This window comes from Penicillium macrosclerotiorum (assembly GCF_028827735.1).
Source record: "Penicillium macrosclerotiorum strain IBT 26536 chromosome Unknown utg000001l_segment0_segment0, whole genome shotgun sequence".
Lineage (NCBI taxonomy): Eukaryota > Fungi > Ascomycota > Eurotiomycetes > Eurotiales > Aspergillaceae > Penicillium > Penicillium macrosclerotiorum.
Genome location: NW_026643081.1, coordinates 1,539,625 through 1,563,535, shown reverse-complemented (window position 1 = coordinate 1,563,535; position 23,911 = coordinate 1,539,625). Strand labels below are relative to the sequence as shown.

Here is a 23,911-nt window from a genome sequence, read left to right as displayed (position 1 = left end):
CAAGTCGTCGAACAGAAAGATTTTCAGAGAATATGAATCTTTGCTCAAAGTTCGTCAAGTGATCTGGGCAGGCATAGGTGACCTATGCCGGTTCTGGTCTCACGCAGTCTGCCTTGGCCCCCACATAGTATCCTGGATTGCTAGCAGAATCAAGCCTTACCCATATAGTAGTTTTGGGCATGAGGGTTAGCGCGAGAGAGCGCTAAGAGTTGCCAAATGTTATCCGGTATGTACTATGTTACAGCAAGACCAGGTTTGAGCACCACGCTCCATTTTTAGATCAAAGGAGGAGACCCTTGCTCTCCTAATGTAACCTCGGTTGATTGTTCCAGATGGGCATAGCTTGTTTTTTGGTGCAGATTATTGAATATCGTCGCTTACCTCGCCCACAATGCCGAGGAAAGCCGATACACCGGCCAGAGTATAAGGCCTGGAAGAAGAAAATGGCAAATGGAAGATCGTGGATATCATCTAAAACAAAGAAACGCTAGCAAATTCGAAAGCACACGCACAAATTAAACCATCAGTAGAACCTTGACAACATCGACCCCCTCTTTGAGACGCGCCGGAACTCATCAACCGCCGGACTGAGCGGCTTCCCATTGTAATATTCCATGTCCATCTGCCCCACACCTTGGTACGCCGTCGACTGGGCATGATTATACGGGCTCGTGCCGTCTAGTTTCGCCCGAATGTAATAGTGCGCGTCCGCCTCCTCCATACCAATGTACCACCTCTCTTTGAGCTGGCGGCCCACCGGTCCGCCGCCACAAGCGCCGTCTAGCCGCGATGACGGGGGACTGTTGACAGCCAGTGCGAACAGGTTCTGCGGCTCAGTGAAGTCAGTGACCTGGTGGCCGCGGGCCTCGACGATCACGAAGCCCAAACACACGGCGGACGTTAGGAAGCAGAAGAGCAGGATCACGTAGAAGACATTCTGCCAGCGCTCGGTGCCGCCGGAGGCATAGCTGACAGCTTGCAGTGCGGCCGCAAAGGTCTGGTATACGGGTTCCGGGAGGATATCATCGGGGACCGTGTAGTTCCAGCCCTGCACGAAGGGCGAGTTCTGAGAGGACATGATCAGCGTGCTGCCAGCCATGACGGCGAGGGCTTCGCCGACGGAAGGCAGGTCCGGGTTGAGGTAGTAGGCGCGCGAGGTTGCGTTGTAGGCGGGCATCATCTGCATCAGAAGGCGCTCGTTGGCGGCTTGCGAATTTGTGATGCCGGAGCCAAGACTGAGCGAGCTGGCCCACTCGGAGGCGACGTTTTTCCAGTCTGCTTCCCATACGCCTTCGATGAAGCCTTTGTCTCTGTGGTTGAACTGTAGTGGGTTGGAATCGTCCTCGCAGTTTGTGCTCAGGAAGGCGCCGCTTGAGGCGGCGTCATAGCGGGTTGAGCAGACGCCAGTTAGCTTGGCGCGAATCGCGCACACCACGTACGGAGGATTGGAGACGCTGGTGTTGCCGAGAAGATAGATGGCGTTGGTAGGCCATACTCCTGTTGTGTTCAGGATTGTGTTGTTCTCCCCGGGTAATGTGCCAAATACTGGAGGCCGTTGGCCGAACTTCTCGCCAAACCCAAAGAGATCGTCGACGACTGTCTTGTTGAGCCAAGAGGGGATACGGGGGATATCATCCGGCGGAGAAACGCTGTATGAGGTGGCATTGAAATGGCTGTTCGGCCATTCGGAGTAGATCATTGGCGCAAGCTCGGTTTTATTCATGCCCACACAAAGCACATTGACAGTGGGAGAGGGCACCGATGCCTCAATGCTGTATTTACCCTCACCCGAGGCCTCTTGCGGTTGCCGTATCTCGTTTTGCGCATCCATGGCGGCGATTGGAATCCCCCCATGAGGCATGGCCATGGTGATGTTGTTCACCATTCGTCCGTACTTTGAAGAGAGTTCTTCCATGTCTTTGATTTCGATCCAGCTTCCTGTGATCGTGGTGTTGTCCCATAGAGAGCCCAGTGGCTTTGGACGCTTGCCGAGTTGTTCAGACGTCTCGTTCCCACTGGCGATAACACTGCTCCATTTCGAGAGCCATTGTTGGTAGTTATGATACGCCTGACCGACATGCTCCAACTGAAGACAGGTGTCATTGCGAGCAAGGGGATCCATGGCTTCGGTGATTGGAGTCTGGCAGTTCAAGGATAGATAATCGATGTTGCCAAAGCTGGCAAACACCTTGCCAAATAGCGTCTTATCTTCCCATGGACCCATTGAAAGCTTTGGCGAGACTGATGAAAGATATGTTAGTTGGTTCTTTGGAGGTAATTGAGCCCATGAATCTCGGCGGGTCAAAGATGAACATACCCAGTGCTTCTGCAGCTGTGGTATATAGCATGGCCACAAGGGTGGCAATCAACGCGATCAGTCCTAGAAAGGTGAGTGCAGAGTGTCGTAGAGTCTCCCAGTGAACGATCATTGAGCCAGGTTGCATGATCCAGGCCCTCATACTCATATCCGAAATGCTGATGCCACGCGAATCCTTCACCATCGCCCGTCGACTGAGTACTTGGCCCAGGAATGCAACGCAGATTGTGACATAGGCCAACTCGATGGTCTTCGCAAAGAAAGCGGACAGCAAGTTGGCGGTTGAGGGCGCCACTGGGCCATCGGCACTTACTGTTGTCCATCTCGGCTTCCAGAATGCTACGGCCAGATAGATGCCCGAGAAAACAGTGGCATAGAAGGCCAGTATGAAGATCGTGATTGGAACCCAGGAGAATCGCCTTTGAAGGACGGTGGATCGACTGGGACAGTTCCCCGGGGGCACGGAAATGGCGGGGGTTCCTTGCGGTGTTTTCAGATATCCCGGGGTCGTCGTGGTTTGGCTCTCGATGCTCGATCGCGAGTCAAGCCTTTTTCGGGGAGGATATGTCTCCTCGGCAGAGTTGGTGATGCCCAAGCCGACCTCTCGAAGCACTTCTTCAGAGAAGCTCCCCGGCTCACCGAGAGTTGAATAATAGGCGGTGTCTTCGGACGACAATGCGCGACCAAGAGGACCCCATGAATGCTGGGGATGGACGGTAACCAAATCCTCCTCTGCGGGCAGCAATGCGTGTTGCGACTCCCGCGACTGGGCCATGACGAAAGGAGTCCACCACGGGAGAGCGGAGAGATGAGGAAGAAAGGATAAGGCGCTTGAAATGAAGCTATGCAAGCTTTGAGACTCGCCCAAACAGCGACCTCACTTTGCTGGCCTGGCTAGCGCGCCGCCGTGCATGGTCAAAGATAACCAGCAGCAACCGCGCTTCGCCCTCTTTTCTCTCTCTCACGCTCTCGACTCCCCTGCTCTCCTGCGACTTGAGGGTCGGGACTGGCGCCGATCCATTTCATTTGGGGCTGAGTTGGGCTTTGACTGCGACAAGTTCCCACGCCGGTAAAGCTGCAACTAAGAACATAGCTTCTTGGCGACAACCCTGGACCCGCTCAATCGACGGCCCGCATTTGTCCACCCGGAGATGAATGGGAATGCACCTCCATATACCGACCTCTTAATGTTTAGCGGGTGGGGCTTTCCTCTCGTGGCGGCCGCCGCTTTTGTGCGGGTGCTCAGCCTCAGGCTCCGTGGGTATATGTCAGCACGGGCTTAGACTCGATGATCACGCGGAATTGCTTAGTGATCCATCAGGGTTTGGTGATCCATCGGCGCTTAGTCACCTCCTAGCACGTGGCGTCCAATCACTGTCAATATAGTATCTCTAGCTACCCCAAATTAGTATAGTCGAGAGGGCCATTTATTCTGTAACGACTACCGCGTTGACAGCCTAGGTCCCCGGATATAGTAGCACGCAAAAGTGTCTTTCTTGACAAGAGGCGAGACGGGCCATCTAGATAAGCAGTAAAAGATGACTATATTAAGTAGATATTGAGTCTTTGGCGCGTGTGGCGTCGTGCTACCCACGCAAGTTGGAGCTCCAACACATCCCTGCCACAGTCCCGGATTGTTGTTGGGAGTTGAAGCTGTATAGATAGTGATCAGTACTAGGGTAGTCTCGATGCCTACCTCACATGGCCCAAAAAATTGAGATATAACTCCGAAAGCATTGAGTGTTGGTGTTGGCGATTTTCAGCTATTGGCCAGGCGCCGTTGGTTGATGGTTATTGATTGTTAGCGGCGACGCTTTGTACCTCATCATAAAGCGTTGATTTATGCATGGTTGAATATTTTGGTGGATCTGCCGACACTTTGAGACGATTAAACCAATCATGATCAGAATGCTGAGTTGACCCGGGGGTCGACGCGAAACGCCCTCTAGTCGACGTAACCGAAAAAGGCGTCTCCTCCGTTGCTGCCGCCTTTGCATAAAATTCCAAGCACCAATGTCCCTGATACGGATCATTTATTTATTTTCTTTTTTGTTATAGCCAACCCTCATACAAAAATTTCTATGGCGGATGCATACCGGGCCCACAGACTATTCTAGGATTCCTAGTAAAGGACCCATCGAGGGTTGGAATGGATGTCTCCCCAGGTAATAGTCGCCAGAGGAATCTCATAGTGGGAAAAGATTGAGCCTCATGCTCCTGATTCCTTCGTTCTCCTCTTCAAGGCTATGAGACACGACTATGGGTATTTTGCCATCGTCATCCTCACGGTGCACATTATAAGAGCCCGTATTAGACGACTGCGTCACCACAAATCAATGTAGCTCGGAAAGACTTCGTAAAGGAGGAATCCAACGTAGAGTACAGGGATTGTAGCGTTGGATTCTATTTTAGTAGTATCATCGTCATGCACTAGCTCGACCTGCTGTGGTTGAACAAAGCGATGTCAAGATCGCCTATCATTGTCTTGGGAGAGCTAACATCGGACCAGAAATTCCTGGAATTTGCGGTGCTTCCAAGTATGGGAGACTCGCCGACAGTTGGGACATCTACCCGACTTAGTACTGGCATTGTATTGCCTCCATCCACTGGATGTACAGGCGCATTTGCTATTTTTGAAGAATCATGATGTTTCATATTCAATTGCACCCAGCACAATGCCTATATAAACACCCGTCAATATCCTCGACAGCTCTTCCATCACAATTGAGAAAACGTGTTCAAAATAATACCTTTGAGACTTTTTCATACCACCTGACGGAATAACTCCTCTGAGACCATCAACGAAAATGTCTGGACAGCTAAAGCTTACTAAACTGGGCGCTTGGGTGACCGGCCAGACACCGAAGGTAGGAAGGTTCATTCTAAATGACTTAACTTTTTCGTGATGTTGACTAAAGTCTTGATGCAGTCCGGCGGGACTACCGTCAAGAAGACGGCTGAGAAGTCTCGGAAAGACCTTACTGAAAAGATCAAGGAATTAAAAGAGGCTATCACTACCGCTGATCCCGCGAACAAGGTAAAACTTGAGAAGCAGCTCAAAGAGGCGTCAGCCAAGCTCGTAGCGGCTTCCACCGTCTCATGAGAACGTTCCTGATTTTTCCGATTTTCGAGTTGTACCGTAGTCAATTGGTTTTCCTCTCCATACATCTCGAAAAGAATACAATTTGATTTCCTGAATTCGTTTCGAAGCACCTTAATGAGTCTCTGTATTCACTACAAGCTATTCAAAATGATAATGAAAGACTGAGATTCCTGAAAAGAGACATGTAGATTGCAGACTTGCTGTAGAATTGATCGTTGTCGAATGACCTCGTACTTATTCGCATTGTCACCTCTCTTCATGACTCAGTCATCACTCAATAATCTATGGATGGTCTCATCTTTCACCAAGACCAATTTTAGAAACATGATATACCAATCACTTCAGAGCTTCTTGGTCTGCTTTAGTCTGTCTCTGGAACTGTGGTAGTGTTCCGTAGAGAAGAACCGCCTCTTTTTGCAAGGAGCCGAAGCCCGAGAAGTGTAATCGATTAGTTGTTCCAGAGATTCGGTATACCCTGGGTATCGTAACAGAGCCAAATCTTCAGCTTTCTTTGAATGAATTAACAAGGATGACTGATGACTCGGCGGCAGATGAGGTATTTTTCAGGGCTGTTGACACCCTTCGCCTCCTTAAAAGTCACGTACATTCGCTTAACAGACAGGATGAATTCCAAGTTATTTTAATTCATCGTTATCTTGCTAAGTATAACGATCAATCACTACTTTAAGAAAAACAGATAGTGAGATGACATTAAGGCTACAATATTGCAGAAAGGGGTTCGAATCCGTACAGAAAAAGGGGTTCGCGAATTTCAAGCACGTTCCTCGGCAGTGTTGAAGAAGGACATCAAAGTATTTTGAGTACTGAGATTGGCTAGCTACAGCCACAAATCATCAGCATCGTAGTTCAAATTATTCTTGTACGGGTTTGGGGGAAATATTGCACGGGAACCGAGCTAGCGTGTCGCGTTTTATTGGACTCGCTAATTTACATCGCTTATTCTCGGGTTACACAGAGTAGAATGGCGATTTTCTGTGCAAATCAGGATACTCAGATCAGGCTCGGAGCGCTGGTCAATTTGATTACATAATGATCACTGGCCAACTGAAGTCGGTCGAGCGTGCTCAGCTCTACTCTGTGACAAAAACGAATACTAGAACGGAAGAGGAAGGCCAAAGTTTCTAGACGTTATTTGGTTCATTATGCATGGAGTCGAACACCCCCACTTTACACGTCGAGTGGACTTGCGGAGGCTTAGAGCCCCCACCAGAGGGCTGGGCCTTGTGATCAAGTCGATTGGGTTTCTCCAGCTCTTGCAAGATATCATTGCGGTGCTCATGGGAGTGAAGCATGAAAAAATAACCGCCTGGTTCTCCTCATGCTCGCACGGATCGAGGCTCGAGCCAAACGGATACCAGAATTCTGGAAGCAGCACGCAACACGCAGAATTATGGCGAAAATCCGCCCCCACGACAAGTTCAAGTCGAAGACCAGGGTACCTGGCTCGGTTAGTACGCCAACTAGTTGGATGTGCAGGACCAGTTGGACGCCATCGAACATGGTTGGATCCTGTTTCGGTCCTATTGGTTGCCCGTGCAAAGACCAGACCAAATCTAGACCAGATAAATGCCAATGAAAACACTCTGCTCTCCCACAGGCACCGGGATGTCGAGGGCTGCCTGCCTTTGCTTGGTCTGCATCAGATCTGCCTTCGCCACGGGAGCTATAGTTCATAGCTTTGGAATAGTCAAGAGGGAAAGAGAGTCTCATATTACATAATCCCGAAACCAATGATGTGTTGAGATGATATCCAAACACTGGCTACTTTTCCACTGACTTTCGGATCATGACAACACCTACTTATCATACAACGGTGGTGATGACCAATTGCGCTGGATACTCGACTGACACACGAAAATTCATAGGAGAAAATAAAAGCTCGAATATAAACGGTTAAATCTCAATGGGATCGATTGACGTCGGTATGAGGTATCTTTCAACAAGAAGGCAGATGGAATGGATACAGAGATAGTACGATATGCTGATGAACTTGGCGATTGAAGCTGCTGCTCTATCCGAAATAACAGTAACCAGCTCATGATCTTGATGGTTAATTGGTGTATTTTGGCAGAAACCTGCACATCCTCAGTCAGTGAAGCTCAAAATGGTGTCGGAGAGGGTGAAATGCGCAGGTATAAATCCCGGGCTTGCACATCAACATTAACTCTCAAGGATGAACGAACTAAAAATATAAATATTGATACTTTTAAGGAATCTTTTGACCAGGAAAAGTCTATTTACTGCACTGCTTTAGGGATTATTCGATGACACTTTAGATTAGTGATCAAAACCTTCTGTATATATGTACTTAGAGAGGTAGACTACCCCTGAAGGAAAGCTTAAGCTCATTTTGAGTCCAGTCGTCCAACTCTTTCTGCAGTTTGCCATCGATTCTCCATGGTTCAGAGTACTGAGACGAACCCTTAGGACATACCCGTACATGTCAGCAGGCACAAGTGTGTGGCTTGCGTTGAGCGAAGCTGTGGCCCACAATTAGTCAGTCAATTACTTAGTTAACTAAAATGACCAAGATCAATGACCAAATCAGAATACTCGGTTGGCGCGGGAATGAAATCACCGGGGGCATTGATCACGCTCAGTGAGTGAAATCAGGTGATTGCGGAATGCTCACTTATGGGGTGAGACAGCTAATAAATATACTCAATTCTACTCAGTGATCAAAAAGCGGCAAGCGGTGCGCACTACAATGGAAAGAGCAGGCTAAGAGTAGCCCAGGTATTATTCAAGATATACACATTTCCCTATTTTAATTTGTTCAATTATTTTCATATCACGTCAATGAAGTCTCGAGCAACTATTAGGTATTGAAACACTTTCACATTCCTGACCTGAAGTTTATCTCTTTAGATTTAATAAGTTCTGTGGGAACATCACAGGCTCAACCTCTGAATGCACATGAGAATGCACTTCCGACAGTTCCATCTCGGTAGTTATCAATCTAGGAAGGTTAGTATTTCTCAGAGTAGCAAGCCAGTATCGTATGGCTCAAACGAGAACAAGGACTCACAATATCTTGAACACTGGCGTAAGTACCAGCAACCAAAATAACCAGGCCAATGATCAAAATAGCAAAGTTGACAGCGCCGAGGGCCAAATTCCGCGGAGACTTCCAGTCACCCTTTCGGACCAAGAGGAACCACATCAGTGCAGGGAAGTAGAAAGTGAATCCAGAGACAAAAAGCGCAGAAATAATAGACAAAAGGTCCGAGAAGAAGGGAATAACCTCTGCAATCACAAACGCCAGGATAGTGACTGCAGTGATAACTGCTAGCCAAGTTATCCATCCTGCTGCGCTATTAATATAACGAATAGTCGAGTTCTTGAAGATTCTTCCATGAACCAATCGCCCAGCAACAACGGTATTGATGGACCCACTGATGAAAATAACGGGGAGGGCGACGCCAAACGCGACCCGGCTGACAGTGGTATCGATGGATAGGATAGCCGGACTTTCAACACTAGGGCCAATGAACACGTATACTAAGGCTCCCGTGATCGTGTAGATAAAAATTTCTGTGATTCCCAAAACCCAGATAGACTTGACATAATCCGTTGGAGTATGCATCTCGTCCATGAAGGAGAATTGACAAAGAGCGAAGCTGTAGGCGAAAATGATATTGGTAACAGCAATGAAGGCATCAGTAAATGTTGTGCCTTCTGGCGGCCACGCTGACCAAGCAACATTCGCTCCTCCTTTTGTTTCCACGCCAGCGGCCACGATCGTGATGCCGATAGCCAAGACAATGGAAGCAAAATCGATATAACCAAGGATCGCCATTTCGGTGAAGCTGGGTGGAACGGCCAAGGCCAATAGAATAATACCGGAGACCAAACCAAATATCACGCCGCAGATTTTGCTCTCTGTGATTACTTGGAAAGCGATTGTCCCGGTCAGACAGTGGGATGCAGTAAGAAAAGTAAGCAGAAGGAACAACATCGCGCTAACAATTTCATAACCAACGCGACCCCCCATCAACCGACCAGCGTCGGCATAATTAGACACCTCTGGAAAAGAGACTTTGACCTGTCCGATCACGTAACTGGTGTAGATAGCAATAAGACCGAATCCCACTGTACATATCACGCCAGCCACCAAACCGAGGGTTGCAAAAGTCGACGGAATAGATAAACTGCCCAAAGCGATAGCCTCAACGATGAGAACAACTGCAAGTCGCTTCCATCCCAGACGAGAGAATTTCTTCATGCCATGGTCGATGAGATTCTGTTCTCTGGCGCTCATTTCACCTAAGATGTCTCCACCAGACTCTGTCGTTTTATCAATTGTGGGATCCTCGAGAGGTTTCGGAGAAGCGCCCATGGTGAATGTTGTAGAGTGATGGGCTTTGTCAAGGGAGACTCTATTAACGGGTGAGTTGGCCCAGGGCGAGGCGGACACAGTAGTGCGACTGGGGAATCGGGGTATTGGGGTATAAAAACAGGGCGTGGGAAGATTGTTAAATCCACTCCAGCCGCGTCATAGGACGCACATAATGGAAAGCCTCCGAAGCTACCCGAACAAAATGGGGCTCAATCCATACAAAGGGCTGATCTATGATCCACAACACCAGGAGCTTTACTCTAATTTGTAAAATCCTATCCCCGACTTGCTCGCAGAGTGAGACAAAAGTGGTCCCATGGTGGTCGCAAAGCCTGCCCACGAGTTTCAACGCGGGGATATTGGCCCGATAAACTATTGATCGCGTCGTTTGATTCATGGATTATAAGAAAGAACAGTAAATCTATGTTCATTTCCATGTATTTATTAGCCTGGATTATCCGCTAAATGAGGGCAGCATGCCAGAACAAGAACGTCATCACCGACGACGACTTGATTCTCAGACTTGATAAGAATTTAGCCCCTCTTCGTGATTTGCCCACAATAGCCTCTCGTAGCCGTTTTCATCTAGACCTCCTTTTCTCTGCAATCTTCCATGGTCAATTTTAAGGTATGAAATTTTTGAGGAAAGTTTAAGAGCCTAATTTCCATTAGTCACTAACTTTAAACCAATCCGAGATCGACGGGTCCTCGGGTGAGGTCCGTCCCTGCACTGGGCTACAAGAAGTTGTGTATAGAGATTCAATATAGTGTGTCATTGCAAATAGTCATTCTCATGATAAGAACGATCACAGATAAATATTTGTATCCAGTTTATTCCATCGAAATTGAAAAATCTGAGGGTCCTTGTGGAGGAATCTCCGACATTTCGCCGTCTCATTGGTGTTCCAGCTTACTTCGGTTAGCCACGGGCCCACCATTTGCGGGCCTGGTTGCCTGATATATCGGAGAGGTCCCACAGCAAAATCTATGATCCAGGAAGAGCATCTAAGGCATATATATGATAGTAAAAGCTCCACGCTTTCACGAATGATGACACATACAGGTCTGCCATTCCCAAGTCTTCTTCCACTGATTGACGCGAGGGAATAACATGGCGAAGATGTCCTTTGTCGAAAAGAATCATTGATGCTGCTTTCGATTTCTGCTCTACTTTCTTTCTGAGACTCGAGTTGTGACCAGACTATAAAGTAAAATGATCACCATAATATTAGGACTTTGCACCATCACGAACATTATATATATGAATGAATAGATTGGAGGTGGATCATCTATGTTTCTAAAATGACAAAACCACCGGTACTTGACATTTTTCAGGTTGCAGATCATCGTAAATCCAATATTTAGAGTGCCATCTAAGATGATCCGTGGAATCCATGTATGGCAACTCTCTCATAAAGTCCCAACGCGTATGATAGCGCCTGATGAGGCTCTAGAATTGTTCAAAAACAGCTGATTCTAGATTACGATACGATCATATACAGGAATGATCTGCACATCCTACCGGTAGAAGCTTATTTCCGGTCTCTAAAGGTATTTGCGAATTGGTTTTTTTTTAAGAATTGAGCTGCCGGTGATACTTTACGGTCCTCCCGAGATCTTGATCTATGACCCAAGAGCGGTTGACCAGTGCAGCGAGGAGCCAACTATGGGCAGTTTGACTTGCCGGGTTGCGAAGACTTGATGTGACATAAGATTTTCTCACTCATCAAACAGACAATCAGACATCTTTTCTTTTACTACAAACCCTACTTTTAATATATAACTTGTTTTACTGGCTAGAGGCCGGACTTGTTTTGCAGACATGTTCATCTCTGCCTAGGGTGTTTAGCCTAACTGTGTAGCAGATATTAAGCGGGCTTACGCATATCCAAAAACCTCCTCCTCTCCCATAAAGCCTCTTATTATCTGAGATAACTTGGTCTAAATTTAACAAGCTGTCCTGTCCGTCAACGAACACAGGCTTTGTTTAATGCGTTTATCTCCTTCCAACTCACTTAACTGGAATACTGTACTGAATCATCATGTTGATCGGAGTACCATCTGATCACCTTAACCGAACACACTGGGAAGAGAGTTGCTGTAGGTGGATCCTTCATTCATGAGATCTCCAATACATTCGGGGGTCAGGGCGTAATTATACAACAGGGACCGAAGAACAGTCAGCGAGGGTGGAAGGGGAATCCCGCCTCGAATATAGCAGTTGACAGGTAGATAACATCGGCCGAAGCAGTGCTGCTTTGAAGCTTCTACGTAGATAGTACATTCCCCTAAAATTGAAATAATTGACCTCAGCCAGCTCGAGCTCAAGGCCTATTCGCTGCATAGAGATCTGGTCTAATACGAAAATAGGGAGATTTTCGGCTTAACTAATCTCATGATTCATGAGCAGATCCATCAGTGATGCTCAGATTAACAGTCGCTAGACGCGCATTCAAGGCTTAAATAACCAATTGGGTGTTATTGGCTAGCTAGAAATGGGAGTGATAACGTTGCAATGCCATGCAAACAAGACCACACGGAGGAAACGAATCAAGAGCCGATCTTGGCTTCCTGTCCAAGCTTTCTGGGCATCTGGGTAGATTGCTTATTCTGTTGACTCATCTTCCAGGCAATTCTCCCCCTGAAATTATCTTCTAGTAAATTGCAGCGTTATCAGGATGATGTAGTGTTAGGCTCCTAGCATTGACCAAACAACATGCGTGGAAATTCCAGGGTCCACGGACCCACAGACCCTGCATACACGTTCCATTATCGTCCAGCCACCTATTCAGGACGCCTTGAATTTGGGTCGTTCTCCGGCGCCTCCTAGGCGGATCCCCTATGGTAGTCCGACGGGAGGCGTTCTGTAAGACGTACGAGTCTCTTCTTCCCCAGGCCTTGTTAGACGAGCATGATCACATTCAATCGCTGCATACATACCAAGGAACAAAGAACCGATAGTACCGAGGAAGCCTGGGCAAGAAACCGCCCTGGGTCGTAAGGATCAGACCCCGGCTCCTGGAAAGGCTGCGCCGATAAGGGGCGCCCCCGCTCCGGGTAAACATCCCCCGCGAACCCGTCAAGGGCAATCTAGTGTTTGAATGACGAGGGTCGTATCGAAATGCGGACGTCCGTCGGTACTCGGTTAGTTTCCCAGAACTATGTGACCTTTCATCAACTCAGTGCCCGGAATAACGGTTCTCTTTGGAATGATCCGGGCATCCCTAAGTATCGGCATGGCACCGGACGGTTATAATCAGGACGAGAAGGGGGAGACACTTTGATCGGATATGATATTCCCAACACGAGCGACTCTAGCTCACAGCCATCTTCGACAAGTGTCTTATGTGCAGAACACTTAATCTTAGATGGCTGAAAATGTGGGAGTGCCAACGATCTGGCCGCCTTGTCTTTCGAGTGGGGCGCCCTAACTCGCCAGTCTTAAAGGCACGATGTTACCTTAATTGCCATCCTTGGACGTCTCCTACCCTGTCATTGGCGCAGTACAAATCACAACTAGATAACGTGAGAATATCACCGAAGCTTGATTTCGAACTGTCTCCACTAGAACACTATGGCGCAAGTCGTTCAACTCGGACCTCGCCGGCCTGCCAACTCCGAAAGGGCTCAAAATACTCCCCAATTCGGCAAAGACCCGGGCTAAAGCCGTCTTTCCATGGCACCTCAGGAGCTTTTAGTTCCTAGAGATGTAGCCATGCATCCCTAGAGGTCGTCTGATCTAGTCTATCTGAGAGGTGACTGGCTTGACATCCAATACGACTCTGCCGAACTAATATCTAGTCTTGCAGAAGGTCGTCTTCAAGCCCTGTTTGGGCAATCTAGTCCCCGGGGACTCATAGATCGGCGAAAAGATTCCCCTGAAGGGCAACATCTAGTTCTCAGTTTCCCGAATGATGCGATATTCACCATATCTCGTATGCGCCTATTGTCTCAGCTGGTCAAAGATGTTTGAAGGTCAGAGAACAGAAAGTGTATAAAGGCCCTTTCATCGCCAGCCTTCTTCCAGTCTTGCTCTTCATCCAGCAATCTCATCTTCTTCTCATTTAGACAGATTGAGGTCTTCAAAGCTTTCGATATGGTTGTGATTAGCAAATTCACACTGACCCTCGCCGGTCTGGCCGCGTTGGCCGCTGCGGCGCCAGCAAACAAGCCAAGCAGCAAATTCTCGGTCAACCAGGTCGCTCGTCAAGCTACTAAGACTACAAACTTTGCCGCAGCCTACGGCCGTGCCCTGTCCAAATATGGCGCTGCTGTGCCATCGCATGTTCAGGCTGCTGCGGCCGCCAGTGGTGTTGCTACTACCACCCCCGAGGCCAACGATGAGGAATACCTCACCCCCGTTTCAATCGGCGGAACAACCTTGAACTTGGACTTTGATACTGGCTCCGCTGATCTGTGAGTTTTCTTCATGTTCGGCGCAAGAATGTCCCAAACTAACATATAATATAGTTGGGTTTTCTCCACAGAGCTTCCCTCCTCGGAGCAATCAGGACACTCTGTCTACAATCCCAGTAAAAGCGGCACCTTGCTTTCCGGGTATAGCTGGAGCATCAGCTATGGTGATGGAAGCAGCGCCAGCGGCAACGTCTACACCGACACCGTCACCGTCGGAGGCGTGACAGCGAGCAAGCAAGCCGTTGAAGCCGCAAAGAAGATCAGCTCCGAGTTCCAGCAGGATACCAACAACGATGGGCTGTTGGGCCTGGCATTTAGCAGCATCAATACCGTCGAGCCCCGAGCGCAGACCACTTTCTTCGACTCGGTCAAGAGCTCGCTCGACCAGCCGCTCTTCGCCGTGGCCCTAAAGCACGGCGAGCCTGGCGTGTATGACTTCGGCTTCACCGACTCGTCCAAGTACACCGGTGAGATCACATATACCAGCGTCGACGACTCGCAAGGCTTCTGGAGCTTCGACGTGGATGGGTACAGCGCGGGCACTGCGTCCGGCGGTGGCTTCTCCGGCATTGCGGACACCGGCACCACTCTTCTGCTTCTGGATGACTCCATCGTGTCTGCTTACTACGACCAGGTCAGCGGAGCGAAAGAGGACAGCAACGCCGGCGGCTACGTATTTGACTGTTCGACCGACCTTCCCGACTTCAGCGTCACCATTGGCAGCTACACTGCGACTGTCCCGGGTTCCCTGATGAACTACGGCGACTCAGGCGATGGATCGTGCCTGGGTGGCCTGCAGTCTAACTCTGGCATCGGCTTCTCCATCTTCGGCGATATCTTCCTGAAGAGCCAGTATGTTGTATTTGATGCTAGTGGCCCTCAGCTTGGCTTTGCCGCTCAGGCCTAAATGTTTCCCCTCTCTCCGTCCCCCGACTTCTTTGGGTGTCATTTTTGGGGAAAATATACATGGATTGATGGAATCTGAAGGTAGTATATATGTCGACTCTCCTTATCAAAAAAAGGCTCTCACTCAATTACATCTTCCGGGGTAGTTTTGGTGAATTGGACTATGTATATATCGCCAATTTAAATGAAAATCCATTTTATTCGATCTTTTGTGCTCCAATAAATACTTCTCATAGGCGGAACAAAAACTTGTTATGAAAATATTTATCAGAGGAAGAAATAGTGATAAACTAGAGTTAAATGTCTAGGATATAATATAGACCACACAAACAATGCCTGTAGGTGTATAGGAGCAGTTGTAAAGCACCAAGAATCAATATCGCCTCGGAATCCTCAGACTGCTCCTATTTCAGCCGACTCTTATTATTAGCCTTCGAACTCTTCCTGGGCCCATTGATTGAGGGAAGAAAAAGATAAATAAGAGAAAACAAGACGGACAATTCCTCTCAACCGTGCCGTATCGAAGTGAAACCCATTGTATAGCTAACGACAAGGGAAGAGACATCATCGTACACCACAATCCAGCGCTGGTAAGCAATGTAAGCAATGTAAGCAATGCCTACGAACTGCATCAAGGCGCGCACTTCAAAATTGAAAATACAAGAAGCCTGACAATTTTGAGCAGAATCAGCGCTCAGCATATATTATGTTCTGTGTACTAGTAGCTGGACAACCAGCGCGCTCTCGCAAACAAGAGCGACAGACGGTGAGCCCAGCACGAGACCATTTTAGAGGTATCAAGAGTAAGGTAGAATAGAAACAGAGAAATCACGAGGAAAAAACAAAATTCCCCATCCGTACGCAGTGTTGAATGCAAGACCCAATATCCCTAGGGTCACCCACGCCAGTGAAACAAAAGCACAACAAGCACACACCCCCTGTGTGGAGACCACTTTTTATGCCGTTGAAGGACAACCACTTTTGAGTTCTAAGTTGATGGAGAACCCGGAATGCCAATCGTAACATCGTCGAATCATGTTGAAAGTCTATATCTCAAGAAGCTATTGAATATCGGACGCAATTGGAAATTGAAAACAAAAGACGAGACGAGACGCTTAGTAGCGGTAGCTGTAGAGATATGGAGTCAGTATATGGAGACAAAAGGAAAGGAAAGGCAAGGCAAGGAAAATCTTACATCTCGCTCTTGTAGGGGCCAGCAACATCGAGGCCGAGGTAATCGGCCTGGACGGGGGTGAGCTCGGTCAGCTTGGCGTTGACGTGGTCCAAGTGGCAGCGGGCAACCTGCTCATCGAGAGCCTTGGGCAGAACGAAGACACCGACGTCCTTCTTGCCACCCTGGCCGAACTCGGGGTACTTGGCACCGAAAGCAGCATCCTCAGCCTTGAACAGGGCAATCTGGGCCAGGACCTGGTTGGAGAAGGAGCAGGACATGACGAAGGAGGAGTGGCCGGTGGCACAGCCGAGGTTGACCAGACGGCCCTCAGCGAGCAGGATGATGTGCTTGCCGTTCAGGAGGTAACGGTCGACCTGGGGCTTGATGTTCTGGACAGACTGGGCGTTGGCCTTGAGCCAGGCAACGTCAATCTCAATGTCGAAATGACCAATGTTGCAGACAATGGCGTCGTTGCGCATAGCCTCGAAGTGACGGCCGACAAGGATGTCACGGCAGCCAGTGGTGGTGACGAAGATCTGACCAAGGGGAGCGGCCTCCTCCATGGTGACGACCTGGTAGCCCTGGACGGCAGCCTGGAGAGCGTTGATGGGGTCGACCTCAGTGACGAGGACACGGGCACCCATGGAGTGGAGAGCCTGGGCACAACCCTTGCCGACATCACCGTAACCAGCAACGACAGCGATCTTACCGGCGATCATGACATCGGTGGCACGCTTGATACCGTCAATGAGGGACTCACGGCAGCCGTAGAGGTTGTCGAACTTGGACTTGGTAACGCAGTCGTTGACGTTGATGGCGGGGACCTTGAGCTGGCCTTCCTTGAGCATGCGGTAGAGGTGGTGGACACCGGTGGTGGTCTCCTCGGAGACACCGTAGCAGTCCTTGAGCATGTCGGGGAACTTGCGGTGGACGAGGGAGGTCAGGTCACCACCATCGTCAAGGATGAGGTTGAGCTTCTTGTCATCCTTGAAAGCAAAGAGCTGCTGCTCCAAGCACCACTCGTACTCCTCCTCAGTCTCACCCTTCCAGGCGAAGACGGGGACACCGGCGGCGGCGATGGCAGCGGCGGCGTGGTCCTGGGTAGAGAAAATGTTGCAGGAAGTCCAGGTGACCTCGGCACCAAGAGCAACGAGGGTCTCAATGAGGACGGCAGTCTGGATGGCTATGGAGCAAAGTCAGATGGAGTTTCAATGTGGCATTGAGAAGTGAGGGGGGTAGCATACTCATGTGCAAGCAACCGGCAATACGAGCACCGGCGAGGGGCTGGTCAGCACCGTACTTCTCACGGATGGCCATGAGACCGGGCATCTCAACCTCGGAGAGCTCGATCTCCCGGCGACCGAAGGCAGCCAGGGACTAAATAGTCAAGACAACCAGGTCAATAAATGGCCACGTAAGGTTCAAAGAACAGGAGGCATTGAGGGGCAACATACGATGTCAGCGACCTTGAACTTCTGAGCGGGGGCAGCCATTATGAATGATGGTGGGTATAACTGAAGAAAGTCTGCAATTAGAAAGGAAGTTCTGGAGAAAAGAGAAAGTTGAAGGAGAAAGAGCTCACCAGGAGGGAATGGGGAGAGGATAAAGGGAAAAGTGAGAGGGAAAGAAAAGGAGGGAAGTAGGCAATCTTGAGGAGGGGAAAAGTCTCTGGCCCCACCACCGCCTTTTTGCACTGGCGGGGTCCAGTGGACCCACGCTTAGTCAGGCCGGCACTACACGGCTGCCGAGACTCGCAAGGTTGCAGAGAAAAGGCGCTGTACTGCATGGGCCAGCGGTATATTGGCCGGTGCCGGAGGACCTTTGGGGCTATTGAACAATAGGGTGGCTGGGATTATCATCAGAGTGCTTATTCAAAAAATGAAGTTCATGATTCATTATTCATTATACATCGGGCCTCTCCCCTCTCTCGGTGGAGGGGGTCCACATGGAAAAAGGAAACATATGCTCGATGAGAAAATCCCCGCTGCGTAACCCTGAAAGGAAAAAAAAAACCAGCATACAAAAGGCCGGAAGTGTGTAAAGCTGTAAAGCTGTGAAACCTTTTGAAGCGCATTGACAACCCGTCTAACCAGCAGAAAGAAGCAAATAGCCATAGAACAAAGGGATCAGGAAACGAACGAGCAAAGACACGAAATAAAATCAAAAAGCTGAAGAATGAGGTAAAGGGGAGGAAATCATCTGGGAATACCTTCTTCGGGGGATCATATAATCATCAGAAGAACTAAAGATCGAGCACAAAAATAGAAAAGGAAACAGCAAGGCCCAAAAAGCAATTGTAGATGGAGGTCTTCGCGCAACCCGCAAAGATGCAAAAGAAAGAAGGAAAATGAAGGTGCTAATAAGAGATTGCTGGACGCTGCCCGATAGTAGCTCCATACGGGTTCCCGTCGTGGTACGTGAAGCCGTGGGCATGAGTCTGGGTATGAGTTGACTCGTGGACTGAAGGCGGGTATTCGATCTCATCGGGCCACCGACGCCGAGACGGCAAAGCACCCTGGCTCTGGGCCCGACGTCGCTCGCGACGGATGGCGCGCTGAGCACATTGCTCTCGATACGTGGCGGATTCCTTTCGCTTGGAGTTGACTTCGTTCCACTCCCTGTACGCGGCCTTCATGCCGATGCCAGCGAGACCGATACTCATCAGATCACGAAGGTTGGATTTGCGGCGGGCGCGGCGGGCCTCCTCGGGGGTGATCTCATTATTCCTGAGTTGCTGCATGCGTTTCTTACGGCCCGTGATACCGCCGTGCACCGTGTGCGCGGCGTGGATGGTGGTTACGGCGGCGAGACCGCCGGTGAGCAGCATGTCCCGCTTCATTTTCTTCCGTTGTTTCTTTTCATCAGAACTGTCGCCCAAGTCAGAATCACTCTCGGAGCTAGACCTTGAGCCCTGTCTGGTGGATGCGACGCCTCTCTCGCCGCCACCGCGCGGGGTGCTGGCCGGTGTATAGGGGAGGGATGTTCTGGTGTCGTTCATGGAACGATATCGACCTACATCTCTCGAACTTCTACCTCGCCTGCGATCTCTGCTGCGGTATTCCGTGTCGGAGTCAGAGTCAGAATATCCGTCATGGCGGGAATCGCGGTCCCGTCGGCGACGTCCGTCTCGGTCATAACGATCATGCCGGCTGCGGCTGTGGCTACGGTCGTCTCGGCCTCGGCTTCGGTCTCGTTCGTGCTCAGAGTTCTCGTGGAGCCCCAGGGCTGCCATACCTTTACCGATGTAGTCGGAGACGCTCTTGCTACGCTTGCTGGAACCGTGGCGCTCGTCGTCACTGCCGGCACGGTCCTCGTCTCGGCCACGAGGCCGGGATCGAGACCGCGAGAATCGGTCATAGATCTCTTTACCCGCAGCCGCCAGAGCGCCGCTCGCTGCAAGGTCTTTGAAGCCACTGCCACCAGACTGGCCGTCGCTCTTTTTGCTTGGGCCGTTCAGGAAGTGATTAGCCGCCAGACCAGCGAGCGCGGAGCCCATGACATTGCGACCGGCGTGCTTGTTGGGGTCTTTGTCTACAAGCCCATCTGCACCCGCAGCCGTGATGGCCGCCGTTAAGACCCGCTTGCCCCTTGCGCCCGTCCACTCACCTTCTCCCTTGCGCTCGCGCCAAGCGGTCAGTACCGCTGCCGTCAGGCCAGCCTTCGCAGCTTGGGCGATCCGCTGCTCGCTACGCTCCCGCTTCGAGCGGTCGCGGTTGCGGTCACGGCTGCGGCTACGAGATCGCGAAGATGAGTAAGACCGGCCGCGGCGCCGGGACTGCGAGCGGCCCCGATCATGGCGGGAACGATCTGACTGGTCATCATGTTTGGATGCCAATGCACCGAGGCCTAGGGCACCGAGGGCGGTTTCTCCCAGCGACTTACGGCGCGAGTGGCGCCGCGGCGACGGGCTTCTGGAACCGTCAGAAGAGTACCTGGAGCGGTGGGGACCTTAAATCTCGGGTTAGTATCAAGGAGACCATCGGAAACACAGTGCTACAGTGCCGAGCGTGCAGGACGGCGCTGATAGTGGGCGGTATTGCATACACCCCGGGGTTCACTTACGGCGGTCATCATAGTAGTGTCTGGAGCGTCGAGAACGATGCGATCTGTCGTCGTAGTACGGGTCGTAGCCGCTGACCGAGGACGCCCGGCGCACAGTCTCATAGGCGGGTTGCCGGGTACGCCGTGAGTTGTAGCCGCGTTCATAGAAATATTCACCTCCTGGCGGGAAGTCCCGCTGGATTTCTTCGATGGAGCCATCGCTACCACGGTACGTTGCGCGCTCGTGCCGAGCATAGTGAGTGCGCGGATGGTCATCGGGGTAATCTGCGGAATAGCCGCCGGATGGGCGACCACGGTCGCGGGGCTTATCATAACTATCGTAGCGGCGATCATCGTAGTAGGCCATCTTCACAGACGCCCATAGGGGGAGGGGAAGGAAAGGGAAGCAATCAACAGAACAATGAGGCGGGAGGATGTGAGCTTTCTACCGTTCACTGGGACAAGGCTGTCGAGGAAAAGGGAAGAGAAAGAGATCGAGGCAACAAGAAAAGGGCCGGGGGCGAGCGGGGCAGGTGGCGTGACGCCGAGCTGGTGTTGGTTGGAATAGTGGGCGCCCTTTTACCACCCTTCAACCCTTCACCCTCCACCCTCCACCCTTCGACCAGGATGACCGATGACAGCACGCAGAGAAAGAGAGGCTTGGGCGGCGGTGGCGGTGCTATGGCTGAGCTGACAAGAATATACGGCGACAGGCGCCCGTCATATAGCCAAGTCTGTTAACATCTGCAGGTTGCACATATCACGGTCCCCCATCGCCCGCGTTGGCGCCAATGACGTTGTTGTGACTCGGTTCTGCACGACCGAATCAGCGTTTGCATCTTTAATCCGTCCTGCCCTTGGCTGGTTCCAACCTCCGAACATCATGTTGTAGACGTCGACGCTGTCATCATGGCCTCGCCCAACCTTCTCTGGCTTTGGACGAGCCACCAAAGCCTGTCGTGCCCGAATGCACCGTGACATGGGGCCGGTTGGCGATCTGACTGACGATGCGAGCGATGCGCTTCAGCCCCTCCCTCCTTCTCCCTCCTTCTCCACACCTGCATCCACAATTGATCAAGATATTCCAGTAACCGGTCGTCTCTTCGCGCCAAGCGCCCTAGGCTAACAGGTGCCTCTCTTATGACCAATAATGCATTTTACAACTGAGAGGCCCAACCCATCAAAAGGGCGCTTCCCACGCGTAACATACTTCTACCTTTCATCACACCATGCCACCAAAAAGCTGAAAAATGGCCAAAATTACTAGATAGGGAAGATCGAATCCTAATAGCTATCAGAGCTATCCAGAACCGATCAACGAGCCCCCTTCACCAAGCAGCAACAATTCACACCGTGCCACGTATTAAACTTCGGTAGCGAATCGATGGAATGCTAACTTGCCAGGATACACATGCACTGCGTTTGAAACTGACAGAAGATGGAAATGATTCGCTTTGCAAGTGGAATCTATCACTAAATTTAGGCCGTGCTTCCCCTTCGCCTCTGGCGATTGCAGATATCGCATATCTCCTACTAATGACGGATGGTGATATCTTCCCTCCTCTTATACTACCTACTCTTGGTTATCAACTTGGCTACATGTTATATCGAACGTCGATCAGCGCTTCGTGCACGATTCTCGAAAAGTTACGAATATTAAGGTACCTGAAATGAAGACCTAACAAGCCTAGGCGAGTAGTTTTGACTAGTTGTAATAGTGATTACTGACTAGAATATCCTTACCAACGATGTCTATAACTTTAACGAAGCCGGCTTTATAATCGGCTTGATATCGACCTCTAGGGTAGTTACATGTAGAGGTACTACAGCCGGAAATCACTTCCACCACCAGGAAATCGGGAGTAGTCGGTAATAGCAACCTAGTCTATATCGGTAATTAGATTCTCGCTTCCACTGTATATAACATTCAAGGCAAGGTCTATATCACAAGCTAGTTTAATAATCCTCTATATGATGAGTTAGTTATTTAGCGATTCGAAATATTACTAAACATTTAGACAACCGATTAATTTGGCAATTATTCAATAGCCAGAGAGCTCTTTATTCCAGTAACATCTACAGGTATTTAAGGCCAATATTAATTATTAATATTTTATCGTTACGGCAGCCATCTAACAGGACAATTTGATAACTCTAGAGCAAAACGATATTATAACGATTTGTACACTGCCATACTCATCACATCTACACTCTCTTGATATTAGGTATTTTACTAAATTTGTTACCACGTGATGATATCATCACCATTAGCTTATCATTAATTCCCTCATAAGAATGGACCTCACCTTTTACAACTCCCATTGACCAGGCTTCCTGTTACCAAAATTCATCGCTTAGACTATCGCTTAATTGAATCGCAACCCCTTTTAGGCTACAAATATATCAACTACAAATATATCAACGAGCTTTCTTTTCTAAAACTCTGCGTTCTAGGACGCCAGGAAGCGTTCGAAATAGACATGATTAAATCAAGCTTCGCTAGCATGAAGGTGATAGAAGGAGAATCCCCCCTTTTTTCGAACTGAATCTCTACAAGATTCAGTTACTAAAGATATACACCTTGACTATTCTTTTTCGATTCTATAATGATTTAATATTATTATATTAATTTTCCTTACCTGACCAACAGGTCGCTACCCTGCAAGTAGCACCCTAACACTATCCATACTTTATCTATTGCCCCGAATACTAAGGCCCCCAGCAAGCTTCCTTAATCAAGGCACTGCTGCAAAGACGCTCACGATCTCCAGAAAGTTCTACCAAGCCAGCGCTTAATCAATCAAGCAAGGATGTCAATTAGCGATACATAGCGGTGTGGTTCTAGTATACGAGAATCGAGGACTACGCCGACGTAACCTGAAGATACAGGAAGACCTAACAGTTGCCGAGCTCATACAGCAAGAACCGTTGCTGGTAGTGCATTCAACATGATCAGCGACCTTCTGAGCGCGCTGAGCCTAAATGATATTATAATAGTAGTTCTTAGTGGTGGACCTATTCTATTGAACTAAGATTCTATAAAAACCCTATACCCTTCGAAGATAAAGGAGGGCTCTATCTACTATCCATCAATAGCGATATACTCGATAGTGGTAATATTTTCACATTGGTCTAGCTGAGGAAGATGGGTGGTGGTCTCAGGCACTAATAGTGAAATAAATACGTTATCAAACACTGTCGATGTCAACAACAGGTTCCATGGGTCCGGGCTCGGTGGGGCCCGCGCTTTCCGGAGATTTCCCGGGAGCTACATTCGTCAGTTGCACACGCACGGATTTTGATCTCAGATGGCTCGGGTGTGCCAGACAAAGTGGCACACATCCTGTCATTTCGATTTCCAGATGAATCCTGGCAAAGAGTACTATATAAAAGTACATCGCAGTATTGGTGCTCGACACAGGCCTCCCCGGCCGGCAACATGTGAAACCCTATCGGACAACACAGACAATGATACATGGGGAGTATACAACGTGAAACAAATGAAACGCAGATCACACGCAAATCAGACGAAGAGGGGAAAAAAAGTGGGAGAGAGAAGACAAGTTGGAGAAATGAATACAAAAAAGGAAAACA

General features: G+C 49.5%; 7 protein-coding genes across 7 annotated transcripts; 2 read left to right on the top strand and 5 right to left on the bottom strand.

Moving 5' to 3' along the window:
* Window positions 1-523: 523 nt before the first annotated feature.
* Window positions 524-3,092, bottom strand: N7462_000528 (uncharacterized protein; the record flags this gene model as incomplete). The annotated part of the gene is made up of 2 exons (XM_057072254.1): window positions 524-2,241; window positions 2,318-3,092. 2 exons carry the CDS (start codon window positions 3,090-3,092, stop codon window positions 524-526), a joined length of 2,493 nt encoding a protein of 830 aa, XP_056938784.1.
* A 2,032-nt stretch (window positions 3,093-5,124) lies between these two features.
* N7462_000527 (uncharacterized protein) lies at window positions 5,125-5,420 on the top strand (the record flags this gene model as incomplete). Its single annotated transcript, XM_057072253.1, has 2 exons — window positions 5,125-5,184; window positions 5,247-5,420. The coding sequence occupies 2 exons, from the start codon at window positions 5,125-5,127 to the stop codon at window positions 5,418-5,420; spliced, it is 234 nt and encodes a 77-aa protein (XP_056938783.1).
* A 2,989-nt stretch (window positions 5,421-8,409) lies between these two features.
* Window positions 8,410-9,780, bottom strand: N7462_000526 (uncharacterized protein; the record flags this gene model as incomplete). Its single annotated transcript, XM_057072252.1, has 1 exon — window positions 8,410-9,780. One exon carries the CDS (start codon window positions 9,778-9,780, stop codon window positions 8,410-8,412), a length of 1,371 nt encoding a protein of 456 aa, XP_056938782.1.
* Window positions 9,781-13,876: 4,096 nt separating this feature from the next.
* N7462_000525 (pepsin-like aspartic protease) lies at window positions 13,877-15,103 on the top strand (the record flags this gene model as incomplete). The annotated part of the gene is made up of 2 exons (XM_057072251.1): window positions 13,877-14,196; window positions 14,251-15,103. 2 exons carry the CDS (start codon window positions 13,877-13,879, stop codon window positions 15,101-15,103), a joined length of 1,173 nt encoding a protein of 390 aa, XP_056938781.1.
* A 1,190-nt stretch (window positions 15,104-16,293) lies between these two features.
* N7462_000524 (adenosylhomocysteinase) lies at window positions 16,294-17,769 on the bottom strand (the record flags this gene model as incomplete). Its single annotated transcript, XM_057072250.1, has 3 exons — window positions 16,294-17,459; window positions 17,521-17,653; window positions 17,731-17,769. The coding sequence occupies 3 exons, from the start codon at window positions 17,767-17,769 to the stop codon at window positions 16,294-16,296; spliced, it is 1,338 nt and encodes a 445-aa protein (XP_056938780.1).
* Window positions 17,770-18,632: 863 nt separating this feature from the next.
* N7462_000523 (uncharacterized protein) lies at window positions 18,633-20,684 on the bottom strand (the record flags this gene model as incomplete). Its single annotated transcript, XM_057072249.1, has 2 exons — window positions 18,633-20,224; window positions 20,339-20,684. The coding sequence occupies 2 exons, from the start codon at window positions 20,682-20,684 to the stop codon at window positions 18,633-18,635; spliced, it is 1,938 nt and encodes a 645-aa protein (XP_056938779.1).
* A 353-nt stretch (window positions 20,685-21,037) lies between these two features.
* On the bottom strand, window positions 21,038-21,298 carry N7462_000522 (uncharacterized protein; the record flags this gene model as incomplete). Its single annotated transcript, XM_057072248.1, has 1 exon — window positions 21,038-21,298. One exon carries the CDS (start codon window positions 21,296-21,298, stop codon window positions 21,038-21,040), a length of 261 nt encoding a protein of 86 aa, XP_056938778.1.
* Window positions 21,299-23,911: the final 2,613 nt, after the last annotated feature.